Raw genomic sequence first — 13751 nt, 5'->3', positions numbered from 1 at the left:
ATAATGATATACTCCCTACTTGCCTATTCTAATAGAATAAAAGATTGAAAGGTAGATAGATAGAAAAAAAGATAGATGGATAGATAGATTCTATAGATAGATAGAAATCTATCTATACATAGAATGTTTTAGAGTGTAACTGTATTTTTTGTGTAACTGTAGCTGTAATCTTCTGGCAGCAATTCTCCCGAGTCTCTTCTTCTCCTCAAACTGAAACAATGTTTGAGGAGAAGAAAAGAGGCAAGAGATTTGCTGCCAGAAAAGTCAAAATAAAACAAATGTGGTCGCTGTGATAGGTTTTCACAGCGACCACATGTTCAGATTGGTCCCTGATACTCTGCCCAGTGCCCAGAGCTGTTGGTAACAGCGTGGGCACAGGGCTGTGTGTACGCGATCGCGTGCACACTGTTTTATACGTACAAATGCATGTGATCGCTGTGATTGGTTGTCACAGTGATCACATGTTCAGGGGCCAAAAGATTGGCCCCTGACATTCTGCCCAGTGCCCATGGCTGTTAGCAACAGCCAGGGCATAGAGCTGTGTGCACGCGATCGTGCGTGCACAGTCTCTGAAGTGCCGCCGTAATTAGTCTATACGGCGGACTTCAGAGACCCTGACCGCTGGTCGTATATATACAGCCAGCGGTCTGGAACCTGTTAATGAGAATAAAATAACAATTCCGCCAATATTGTTTGGGTATTTTTTTTTACGGAATTTACTGAACAGTATAAATAACGTTTTATTTTTTTTATAAGGTTACTTACGATTGCGGCGATACCAAATATGTATATTTTTTCACATTTTACTAGTTTTGCACAATAAGTATATTTTTATTGTGGGACTTGTGATCCTCCAATCGCTTCTATAATACATATATTATTGTATTGTAATGTATCATGCATGTCTGTGTAAGGCTGGGTTCCCACCTAGCGTAAACAATGCAGAATTTTCGCAACGGAATTCTATGCAGAAATTCTGCAGCATTTTCAGTAGAAGCAAAGTGGATGCGATTTCCAAAACATTCATAAATTGACCTGCGGTGCGGAATTTAAATCCGCAGCATGTCAATTTATGCTGCGTTTTCGTTGCTTTTCTGTTGCGGGTTTTCCTCATTGAATTCAACGGGGATGCAAGACCTGCAACAAATTCCAAGTGTTGCGACTTTTGTGGCAGCATCTTACCGGTTCTGCCGCAAAAATCGCAACTCAAGAAAAAAAAATTATAGTTACTCAGAACTCACTGCTTCTTCCTCCAGTTGAGACTTCTGGGATGACGTTTCATCCCATGTGACCGCTGCAGCCATTCACAGGCTGCAGCGGTCACATGGGTTGCAGCTTCATACAGGGAGGCCAGATCGGACGTCAAAGGAGGGACGCGTCACTATGACAACGGTTGCGGTAAGTATAAAGTTTTTTTTTCTTTTACGCCTCTTTCTGTAGCAGAAATTCCTGCCGAAAAAGACTAAGCGTATGTTCACACGGAGTGTATTCAGGCGTATTTTGGGGCATTTACGCCTTGAAAAACGCCTGGAAAAACGGAAGCAGAATGCCTACAATCATCTGCCCATTGATTTCAATGGAAAATACGGCGTTCTGTACCGACGGGGCATTTTCTTACGCCTCATTTTCCAAAAACGGCACGTTAAAAGACGTCCACGAAAAAGAAGTGCATGTCACTACTTGGGGAGTTTTTGGAGCCGTTTTTCATTGACTCTATAGAAAAACAGCTCCAAAAACGGCCATAAAAAACGCAGCGAAAATCACGAGTGGCTTAAAAAAACGTCTGAAAATCAGGAGCTGTTTTCCCTTGAAAACAGCTCCGTATTTTCAGATATTTTTGATTTTGTGTGTGCACATACCCTAAATGGGTTGCGGGTTCCAGGTCGGATATGCGGATATGGCCTTAGGGTGCAGTCAAAGGCCGTAGATTTTGTTGCAGAAATTTTCTGCAACTAAAAATCAGTTTCATTCATCTGAATGGAACTTGCACAAATCCATTCACCTGCTGCAGAAACAACCCTACTCAGATAATTGAAACATTTCTGCTACAAAATCTGCCACGTGTGACTTAGGGCTTGTCCACACGTAACGGAATTGCTGCGTATTTTCTGTCTATAATTGCGGACGGAAAACACGCAGTAGAATACAGCAGCAGCAAAGTGGGCGAAATGTAACAAATCTAATCCACGTGCTGCATAAAATTTCTGTGCAGAAATTCACCTGCGGTGCGTATTTTTCATAATGCAGCATGTTAATTCCTGCAGCGGAAAGTGGACTGAATTGCTTAGTTTTTCAGATGAGATATCACCATCTCCTAGCATTGAAAATAACGTAGTAAAATACGCATCATTTTCTGCAGTAAAAAACACAGGAAATTGTGTGGTTTTTCCGCAGCAGAATTTTCTGCAGCAATTCAATTATGTGTGGACAAGCCCTTACACTGAGAGGTAATCTATTAGGCTCTTACTTAGGCCGGATTCACACGAGCGTGTTCGATCCACGATATAGGGTCCATATGTCGGCAGTATTTCCCGGACCGAACACAGTGCAGGGAGCTGGGCTCTTATCGTCACAGTTATCTATGACGCTAGGAGTCCCTGCCTCGCTGCGGGAAATCTGTCCCGTACTGAAACCATAGGCACATACACATGGAAGCCCTGGGGGCCTTTGTTAGACTCCCAATTCCCATGACAACCCACCAAGGGCGGACTTGGGCTGAAATTCAGCCCTGGCGTTTGAAAGAATACAGACCCACTTGCTGTTTGGTGAATGAGAAATACATGGCCACGTTCACAGCCGAAAGACTGCACCAAACTGTGGTGCAATTTTTCTGTGGAAAACATTGGTTAAAAAAAACAACTTATACTTACTCCGGTCCCCGTAGTAACGCCTCTTGTGATTGGCTGCTGCAGTCACATGGGATGAAACGTCATCCCAAGAGGCCGGCCTGGACAGAGAAGTATAGAAAACGGGCAAAGTATAACCTTTTTCTTTCTGAGTTGTGATTTTTGCAGCGGAATCGCAGCTTTTCCGCCGCAAAAATCGCAACATCTGCTATTTGTTGCGGGTTTTGCTTCCCCATTGAATTCAATAGGGAAAACCAGAAACAGAAAAGCAGCGATTCCGAAGCATACATTGACATGCTGCAGATTAAAAAAACCGCACTGCAGGTCATTTTATGAACATTTTTTCGGCTGATTTTTTTGGCATGTAGTGAAGTCTATTAGATTTGCGATCAGGGCCTCCTGTCCTCAAGTCCCCTAGTGGGACAAAATAAAAAAGTTAAAAAAAGTTGTCTAAAAATAAAAATAAAAAGTTTGAAAGCAATAAAATCTCCCTTTTTCCCTTATCAGTCCTTTATTATTCAAAAAAATACATAAATAAACTATACATATTTGGCATCGCCGCATCCTTATCCCCCGCAGTGAACGCCATAAAAGAAAATAATAATAAACCATACCAGAATCAAAATTTTTTGGTCACTTTACCTCACAAAAAATGGAATAAAAAGAGATCAAAAAGTCGCATGTACCCTAAAGTACTCAATGAAACTATAATTAGTTACGCAAAAAACAAGTCTTCACACGGCTTTCTTGATGGAAAAATAAAAAAGTTATGGCAAAAGTATTTTATTGTGCAAACACCATAATACATAAAAAAAACTATAAACATATGGTATCGCCGTAATCGTATCGCCCCGCAGAATTAAGTGAATATATCATTTATAGTGCACTTTGAACACTGTAAAAAAAGGAATAAAAAACAATAGGAGAATTGCTGTTTTTTAGTCACTACGCCTCTTAAAAAATAGAATAAAAACTGATCAAAAAGTCGCATGCACCCCATGAGTACTGCAATTAATTCCTCAAGGGGTCTAGTTTCCAAAATGGGGTTTCCCCTGTACTTTTACCTCAGAAGCTCTGCAAATGTGACATGGCGGCCAGAGAACAATCCAGCAAAATCTACATGCCAAATAGCACTCCTGCCTTTCTGAGCCCTGCCGTTTGTCCAACCAGCAGTTTATGACCACATATGGGGTATTGCCGTAATCGGAAAGAAATTGCTTTTCAAATGTTGGGGTGCTTTTTCTCCTGTATTCCTTGTAAAAATTAAAAATGTGTACCTTTTATCTTAAAAATTGGATTTTCAATTGCACATGGTGCCTAAAATATATTCTAATAAAAAGAGCCTCAAAATCCTCTAGGTGCTTCTGAGGCCTGTGCTTGAGTCCATTAGCACACTAGGGCCACATGTGGGATCGTTTTAAAAACTGCAGAATCTAGGAAATAAATATTGAGTTTCTCTGATAAGACCTTCTGTTTTACAGAAAAAAAATTGAATAAAAAGAATTTTCTGACAAAAAAAAATTATTTGTACATTTCACCTCTACTTTGCTTTAAAGTTATTTTTCATATCATTAAAAGTTATACAATTTTCCAATATACTTTCTGTATTAATTCCTCACGGTTTTTAGATCTCTGCTTGTTGTAATTCAGTAGGAACTTTCATTGTTAACTTCCAGTGGATACATTTCTGTCCACGGTCATGTGATAACACAGGTGCACGGCTTATAACAATATGCGTTTCAGAGTAGTGTCTTGTAAAGATCCCAGAATCCGTGTGTCCATCACATAACCATGGTCTGAATTTTATCCACTGGAAGTAAACAATGCATGTCACCACTGAATAGCAGCAAGCAGAGATCATGAGTAATTAATGAGTAATTAACACAGCTACTCTGAGATATAATAACAGGCACAGTCGCTGTGCCTGGTAAATAAAGAAGGAGCCACAGTGCTGATTTAGCCCCCTGTCCCCTTCACTATTTTTCCCTGCACGGAAGCATCTCGACCACCCGCTGTGCCATGTACTGCAGCACTGCTCCATTTAAGTGAATGGAGTCATGCTGCAATTCCTTGCACAGCCATGTAGCCGGGGTGCTGCTGTGCAGGGAAAAACAGGGTGGGGGACCGCCCAAAAAATAAAACCACATCGCAGTACAGACGTGTTTTTTTGCTGCGAATTGCAGAAAAAAAGTGACAAAACTGCTTTGTGTATGGGGCAGAAAGCCCCCTGTGACGAGAGCCGGAAGGAAGGCCCTTACATTAGACTCAATTGTATTCGTATCTCTTTTGGACGTGGATGCAATTGACAGTGCTGGCAAGGCAAGGGAACCATGGGTTCCCTTCCCTGCCATTCGGCGCTTTTTTGTGATACAGACGGTGCGATTAGGCCTGGTCAGAAAAGACAAGGCCTGCATCGCTGGAGAAGAGGACGCTGCGGGAACGAGGACAGGTGAGTGTGGCGTTATCTACAGGGGGCTGTGTGAGGCACTATCTACAGGGGGCTGTCTGAGGCACTATCTACAGGGGGCTTTGTAAGGCACTATCTACAGGGGGATCTGAAAGGCACTATCTACAGAGGGGGTGTGGCACTATCTACAGTGGGCTGTGTGATGCACTATCTACAGGGGGCTCTGAGGGGAATTATCTACAGGGGGCTCTGAGGGGCACTATCTACAGCGGCCATTGTGAATGGCACTATCTACAGGAGTGTGTGTGGCACTATCTACAGGAGGGAGTGTGGCACTCTCTACAAGGGGTGTGTGACACTATCTACAGGGGGCTGTGTGATGCACTATCTACAGGGGGCTCTGAGGGGCATTATCTACAGGGGGCTCTGAGGGGCACTATCTACAGCGGCCATTGTGAATGGCACTATCTACAGGAGTGTGTGTGGCACTATCTACAGGAGGGAGTGTGGCACTGTCTACAAGGGGTGTGTGACACTATCTACAGGGGGCTGTGTGGTGCACTATCTACAGGGGGCTCTGAGGGGCACTATCTACAGGGGGCTCTGAGGGGCACTATCTACAGCGGCCATTGTGAATGGCTCTATCTACAGGAAAGTGTGTGGCACTATCTACAGGAGGGTGTGTGGCACTATCTACAAGGGCTGTGTGGCATTATCTACAGGGGCTGTGTGGCATTATCTACAGTGGGCTGTGTGGGATTATCTACAGGGGGCTGTGTGTGGCGCTATCTACGGAGGAAGGGGGTGTCACTATCTACAGGGGGCTGAGTGGCACTATCTACAGGGGGCTGTGTGGCACTATCTACAAGGGCTGTGTGGCACTATCTACATGGGGCTGTGTGACACTATCTACAGGGGGCTGTGTGGCACTATCTACAGGAGAGTGTGTGGCACTATCTACAGGGGATGTGTGGCACTATCTACATGGGCTGTGAGGCACTATCTACAGGGGGCTGTGTGAGACACTATCTACAGGGGACTGTGTGAGACACTATCTACAGGGGACTGTGTGAGGCACTATCTACAGGGGGCTGTGCGGCACTATCTACAGGAGAGCATATGGCACTATCTACAGGGGCTGTGTGAGGCACTATCTACAGGGGCTTTGTGAGGCACTATCTACAGAGAAGTGTGTGCCACTATCTACAGGAGGGTGTGTGGCACTATATACAGGGCAGTGTGCCATTATCTACAGGGGGCTGTGTGAAGCATTATCTACAGGGCGCTCTGAGTGGCAGTATCAACAGGGAGCATTGTGAGGCACTATCTACAGGGGGCTGTGTGAGACACTATCCACAGGGGGCTGTGTGAGGCACTGTCTACAGGGGGCTCTGAGGGGCACTATCTACAGTGTGCATTGTGAATTGCACTATCTAGAGGGGACACTGTGAATGGTGCTTTCTACAGGGGGCATTGTTAGTGCCACTTTCCACAGGGGGCACTGTGTGTGTGGTGCTTTACTTTACAGTGTTTGACTCAATTGTATTCAGGGGCATAGTGGGGCTTCGTTTATAGGTGCGTAAATATTGGAAAAGTGAGGAGCTGAAGACATCTGAGTGGCAAATTCTGCAGAAATGGGTCGTGGCCGAGAGAAGTTGTCATGAGGTCTGGACCGGATGTGGAAGAAAAGAGAAAAAGAATGACTAGAATCTGAGAAAACATCTCCTGTGAGTCGCTGGATTCATAGAGAATCTGTCACCTCTCCTGACATAGTTACATAGTTAGTATGGTTGAAAAAAGACATATGTCCATCAAGTTCAACCAAGGGATGGGAAAAAGGGAAGAGATGAAACAAGAATTCTACACATTGACATAGGAGCTGATATTTTTTAATTCTCGGAAATTATCTAAGCCTTTTATAAAGCCATCTACTGTTGCTGCTGTGACCAGCTCCTGTGGTAGATTATTCAATAGATTCACAGTTCTTACAGTAAAGAAGGCTTGTCGCCTCTGAAGATTGAATCTTTTTTTTTATAGGCGAAGGAAGTGCCCCCTTGTCTTTTGAGGGGGTTTTACATGGAACAGGATTTCACTATATTTATTGAATTGGCCATTAATATATTTATATAAGTTAATCATGTCCCCCCTTAGTCGTCTATTTTCAAGGCTAAATAGGTTTAATTCTTTCAATCTTTCCTCATAACTTAGATTCTCCATGCCCCTTATTAGCTTCGTTGCTCTTCTTTGTATTTTTTCCAACTCCAGGGCATCCTTTCTATGAACTGGAGCCCAGAACTGAACTGCATATTCTAGGTGAGGCCGCACTAATACTTTGTAAATGCTTTTGTGACAAAAAGTCTTTGTGTAGTCCAGGACTTATAGACAAATGGGTGTTACTATTCCCCTTGTCAGGAGGATGTGCCCCTAAACAGTGTGATGCTGTCAGCGATGGTTGGAGACTGTCAGTATAGGGACACAGCTCTTTGACAAGGTGAATCGTAACACTTATTTTTTTCATGCTAGCACAGCAATGCTAGCACACAGCACAGCTTTGGTAGTGAAGGGGCACCCAATTTTGGGAAAGAGCCCAGGGCCTATGGTCTGCTCAATCCGCCACTGTCCACAATGGTAGTTTCTGTGAGGGTTTGTGAGCATTTTTTGGCAGATCAGTCAATGTTGCATGGGTGGGGAGGTATGCTTTAGTTGTAAAAAAAAACATGCAATGTATGAACATACCCTTACCCCCATGAACAACACAAAAATGGGCCTATAATCCCCCCTCTCACAGTAGACATGGCCAATACAACCGCCCACATACAACTTCCATTTTACACAAAGCCTAAATAGCCCCGAGAACACAGCATCTCTTCCCCACCAACATCACACAGAATCCTAACCCCCCCCGCTCCATAAAGCACAGAGTATCTGAAACAATGTCTCCCCTGCCTTCCACCATAACACATGACCCTGCATCAGCCACTCACCAGCCCAGAGATCTGCAGGAGATTGTTCCAGTGTCTCCAGGTTACAGATGGGGCAGGGTCCTGCATCCTCCTCCTGCTGGTGTTCTTTTATTCATTGACAGGAGGCAGTGGATGTTATCAGGAAGCCTCCCTCTCCACATAGGCCTGTGCAGCCAGCCTCCCCCTCCATGTCCTGCACTGAACAGTGTGTAGTCAGGGCTTCCCTTTTGCTGATTGGTGGAGCACCTGTCAGCTGACATGATTTCTACCAATCAGTGCTTCTGACCAGTAAAAGGGAAGTTTCTTATCTGCCGTCTGTTTTAACGGACCGTGTGATGGGTCAGTGAAAAAATAGGGCATGTCAGTTTTTACGGATCCCTCAAAAGACTTAAGTCTATGAAAACAGGTCCCACATGGGTGCGAATCGGACATGAAGAGTAAATTCCATCTGAATAGAGCATTAGTCACAGCCGGCACCTACCGGAGATGACACTGTGACACAGCACCTGTGCCTGCACAATCACCAAGACATAATAGTACAGCGGTTCAGGAGAACAACCTGCTTAGTGTTACATACTAATACATCATGGGGTGGGAAGAGGTTAATTACCAATATGTTATACAATATACTCTGGAATGTAGACAATTGCTACACTTTAAGGCTATGTTCACACGGAGTATTTTGCAGGAGGAATATCTGCCTCAAAATTCCGTTTGGAAGTTTGAGGCAGATTTTCCTCTCCCTGCACGCCGATTTTCGCAGAGTTTTTTGCTGCATTTTTCGCCCGCGGCCATTGAGCGCCGCGGGCATAAAACACCGCGAAATACGCTTTCTCTGCCTCCCATTGAAGTCAATGGGAGGTCAGAGGCGGAAACGCCCGAAGATAGGGCATGTCGCTTCTTTTTCACGCGAGGCAGTTTTACTGCTCGCGGGAAAAAGACGCCGACGCCTCCCATTGAAATCAATGGGAGGCATTTTCGAGCCGTTTTTGCCGAGTTTTGCAACGCGGTTTCCGCGTCAAAAAACTCGGCAAAATACTCCGTGTGAACATAGCCTAAGGGTATGTTCACATAGAGTTTTTTGCAGGCTGAAAATTCTGCCTCAAAATTCCTTCTGGAATTTTGAGGCAGATTTTGATCTACCTCCACGCCATTTGCCGCATTTTTCGCTTCGTTTTTCGTGGCATTTTTCACCCACGGCCATTGAGCGCCGTGGGCAAAAACGCAGAGAAAAACGCTTTCTCTACCACCCATTGATGTCAATGTCAATGGGAGCTCAGGGGCGTAAACGCCCGAAGACAGGGCTTGTCGCTTCTACTTCCCGCGAGCGGGTTTTACCGCTCGTGGGGAAAAACCGCCTCCGCCTCCCATTGAAATCAATGGGAGGCGTTTTCGGACTTTTTTGGTGCGTTTCCACGTCAAAAAATCTCTGTGTGAACAGGGCCTAAGACATCCTATTTGTTGCTTTGATAATAAAATTTAAAGAGTGTAATTCTTTAGGATCATGCCTGACTATAAAAACACCACTGTACAAGCCTATTAATGGATTGACATACCTTAGGTTTATCTAAGAGCCCACCCTCTAGCTATACATAAGAAGTGCATATCTACTTTAATTGTATCATAAACTCTGCATTTATTTCAATAGGCCATATTATTAATAGGGACCAAAAGGTTAGATGTGCTGCAATCCAAAAAAGTAAAAACCTGGAGGAGCAAATAATATGTTCTATTAGCAGTTTCAGATGGGTTGTCTGTGCTTGACCCAATGGCCACTGTGGTGGCTGGGCCCAATGGAGGATGCTTGATTCTTCTTGTGTGCCAGTTTAACCTATTACAAGCCTGTCTTATGGTCCTGCATTAACAAATTTCTTATATCACTCACATCATCTTGATCCCGCATGGCATTCAACTGCTCAAGTTTTTTAGCCCAATAACGAGCCTCTTCTTCAGGAATATCTAAAAGTAAAAGATATTTTTTGTTTTGTTAATATACAGTAAATGAAATATGTGTATACTTGCATTCGTCTATATCATCAGTGTTTATCCAGAATCAATATTTATGTACATAGTTACACAGTTCAACCTAGCTGTTTGGTCTAGAGGAAGAGATAACAAAACTCCCCTCAGTAATTGTAACCAAATAGAGTTTTTAACATCCATTTTTTTTTGGTTTTGGTTGATGAACTCCCATTGAGAGACATAGTAGTTTATCTACCAAAACAATTAAATTAATGCTAAAATGCAACAAAAACACAAGGTGTCAACCAAGCCATAGGCTTAGGTGATGTCTCAGGAGAATCCAGGAACCCCTAACAGCCAAGATGTCAGATCAGCTCACTGAAGGATATGGCTCATAAAAGCATTCTGCAGCTTCTATGTACAGTGATACAAATAAGCTGCAGAAGTGAAACAGTACAATTTTTTTTATAAAAACAAATTACAAAAGTGCTTTTAATGCTAAAAATACAGATATTTCAATTAAAAAAAAAACCAAAAGGTTTCTATAGCCTTCAACCGCTTAATCCATTATCACGTACTCCTTCCTGCATACCAATGTGCATGTACAAGATAATAATCCCGCGGGCACAGAAGTGGCAACGCAATCACCGTTTAGGCCTGGCTGTGACTGACAGCCGTGCTTCCGCTGCAACGGCCGGTATCAGAGAAACCTCAGATTCCAGATGTTTAACCTCTTAAATGCCACCGTCAATAGCGACCATGGCATTTTAATGCTTAGATAAAGTGAGGGGGATACCTATGCAGCCCATGTGTGAGCCTCAAACGCTAGTCGCCAATGGGCTGCCAAACTATAACCCCTAGGCCTGCCATGACAGTATGCCTACTAGGCTGTACTCGAGGTGCGTCCTAATAGACTGACTGTTAGTTTTACACTGATAGGCAGTAATGCTTTGGTACAGTTCATTCGGAAAGTCTTCAGACCCTTTTACTTTTTTCACATTTTCTTATAATGAGGCCTTGTGCTAAAATAAATAAAACTTCAATTTTTTTCCCCATCATTCTGCACTCAATACCCCATAATGACAAAGTGAAAACAGAATTTTAGAAATTTTTCCAAATTTATAAAGAATTAAAAAAACTGAAATTTTGCATGGACATAAGTATTCAGACCCTTGGCTACAACACTTGAAATTTAGCTCTAGGAGCCTCCGTTTCTCTAAATCATCTTTGAAATATCTCTATACCTTGATTGGAGTCCACCTGTGATAAATTAATTTGATTAAACTTGATTTGGAAACAGATACCCCTGTCTATATAAGGTCTCACAGTTGACAATACATATCAGAGCAAAAACCAAGTTATGAGGAGGAAAGAATTGCCTATAGAGCACAGAGACAGGATTGTGTGGAGGCACAGATCTGGAGAAGGGTTCAAAAAAATTTCCGCTGCACTGAAAGTTCCCAAGAGCTCAATGGCCTCCATAATTCTTAAATGGAAGAAGGAACAACCAGGACTCTTCCTAGAGCTGGCCGCCCCACCAAACTAAGCAATCGGAGAAAAGGGACTTGGTAAGAGAGGTGACCAAAAACCCAATGGTCACTCTGGCTGAGCTCCATTGATCCTGTGTGCAGATGGGAGAAACTTCCAGAAGGTCAACCATCACTGCAGCACTCCACCAATCTGGGCTTTATGGTGGCCAAAAAGAAGCTTCTCCTTAGTAAAAAGACACATTGAAGCCTGCCTGGAGTTTGCAAAAAAGCACCTAAAGGACTCTCAGACTGTGAGAAACACGATTCTGTGGTCTGATGAAACCAAGATTGAAGTTTTGGCCTCAATTCTAAGCATCATGTCTGGAGGAAACAAGGCACTGCTCATCACCTGACGAAAACCATCCCGACAGCGAAGCATGATGGTGGCAGGGTATTTTTTAGCGGCTGGGACAGTGAGACTGGTCTGGTAGAGGGAAAGATGAATGGAACAATGTATAGAGATATTCTTAATGAAAACCTGATCCAGAGTGCTCTGGACCACAGACTGGGCCAAAGGTTCACCTTCCAGAGCCCTGACTTGAACCCAATCGAACATCTGTGGAGAGACCTGAAAATGTCTGTCCACCGACGGTCCCCATCCAACCTGACAGAGTTTGAGAGGATCTGCAGCAAAGAATGGCAGAAAATCCCCAAATCCAAGTATGCAAACCTTGTGGCATCATACCCAAGAAGATTAGAGGCTGTTATCGCTGCTAAATGTGCTTCAACTAAGTACTGAGGAAAAGGTCTGAACACTTATGTCATGCAATATTTTAGTTTTTCCTTTTTAATAAATTAGCAAAGATTACTAAAATTCTGTTTTCACTTTGTCATTTGGGGCAGAATGATGGTGTTGTGGATTATAAGTATGTTTGTGACTCCACTTCCTCTTTTACAACGGCCCCTGCATCCGGGAATACACCCTAACCATATATATATATACATAGAGAGAAAGAGAGAACCAATGTATGAGTACCACGCACAGCCTAAAGTCAGAAGGAAAGCCCCTTTTTGTGACAGCATATAAGCTTGAGTGTAATGCATAATAAATGAGATCTACTTTGACCCTACCCTTGGTGTCAGTGTATTTTCTTCCGTGCGCACGCTAAAGCTGAACCTACTGAATTTGGACCAGGCAGTCAACTGACGAGTATACCTGAGTATACATCCATAACAGCTGGCGCCCGTAACGTGGGGCCTAGGCGAAAGATCCGGACAGAGCAGCGGACCCACTAGCCGGAACGAGTGGCCGGAATATTGGGAAGGGGGAGACTGCAGCTCCATAAGGTAAGAAAATTATATTATCTTACTTGACAAACTCTTCCCGTATTGCCGCCCAACGTTTTCGGTGGGACCGCTGTCCTTAAGGACGCAAGACCACTATTAAAAGCCTTGGCTCCAAGAACTCATATATGGTCTAACAAACTCCACTTGACTGCTCTGGGGAACACGAACATGTTTGCTGTTTTTTTATGAATATCGACCTAATAATCTAGTATTGATCTTCGACACCTAATGAAGGTTTGAGTCCCCATTGTGTCCGAAGTGGTGTGTTGACTAGCTATCAACCACGGATATAGAATTTGAAAATTTAAATATAGATCATACGTCTAACAACGGTAAGAGTCCCTGTTGCGTATGCCTTTTGATTCAAATATAGATCATACGTCTAACAACGGTAAGAGTCCCTGTTGCGTATGCCCTTGAAGGATATATGTCGATATTCACATAAAGTAGACAACTTCCAATAGTCCGGCAAAATGTCAAAATGTTACTAATTAGCTAAGCCTTATTGCAATAACCCAACTTATAATCAGAAAATAAGTTTTTATTACATTTTAGACAAAATTCCGATAATCCGGAATATGCTTTAGACAAAAGTCCGATAATCCAGAATATTACCTTTTTTTCCAAAATATTGCCCAAATGAATATTACTGTTATTGCCTGTCTAATTTCAAATGGATTGGCCCCCGGATGTATTGAGGGATTTGTCTTAGCATACTTCTTTTTGTTATTTTCTTTGTTGGGTTATACTCCAGAAT

At 43.2% G+C, this 13751-nt stretch overlaps 1 protein-coding gene across 8 annotated transcripts in view; it reads right to left on the bottom strand.

The window, feature by feature from the left end:
- UNC13A (unc-13 homolog A) overlaps positions 1-13751 on the bottom strand; it is a 667493-nt gene that overhangs the window by 508952 nt on the left and 144790 nt on the right. For all 8 annotated transcript variants that reach the window (XM_075863594.1, XM_075863599.1, XM_075863597.1 and 5 more), the window contains one exon: positions 10102-10175. In XM_075863594.1, coding sequence (XP_075719709.1) covers positions 10102-10175 — 74 coding nt within the window. The remainder of the gene's footprint in view (positions 1-10101; positions 10176-13751) is intronic.

This window comes from Rhinoderma darwinii, chromosome 1 (genome assembly GCF_050947455.1).
Source record: "Rhinoderma darwinii isolate aRhiDar2 chromosome 1, aRhiDar2.hap1, whole genome shotgun sequence".
In the NCBI taxonomy this organism is placed as follows: domain Eukaryota; kingdom Metazoa; phylum Chordata; class Amphibia; order Anura; family Rhinodermatidae; genus Rhinoderma; species Rhinoderma darwinii.
The sequence above is the reverse complement of the archived record's forward strand: the minus strand, read 5'-3'. Positions and strand labels throughout refer to the sequence as shown.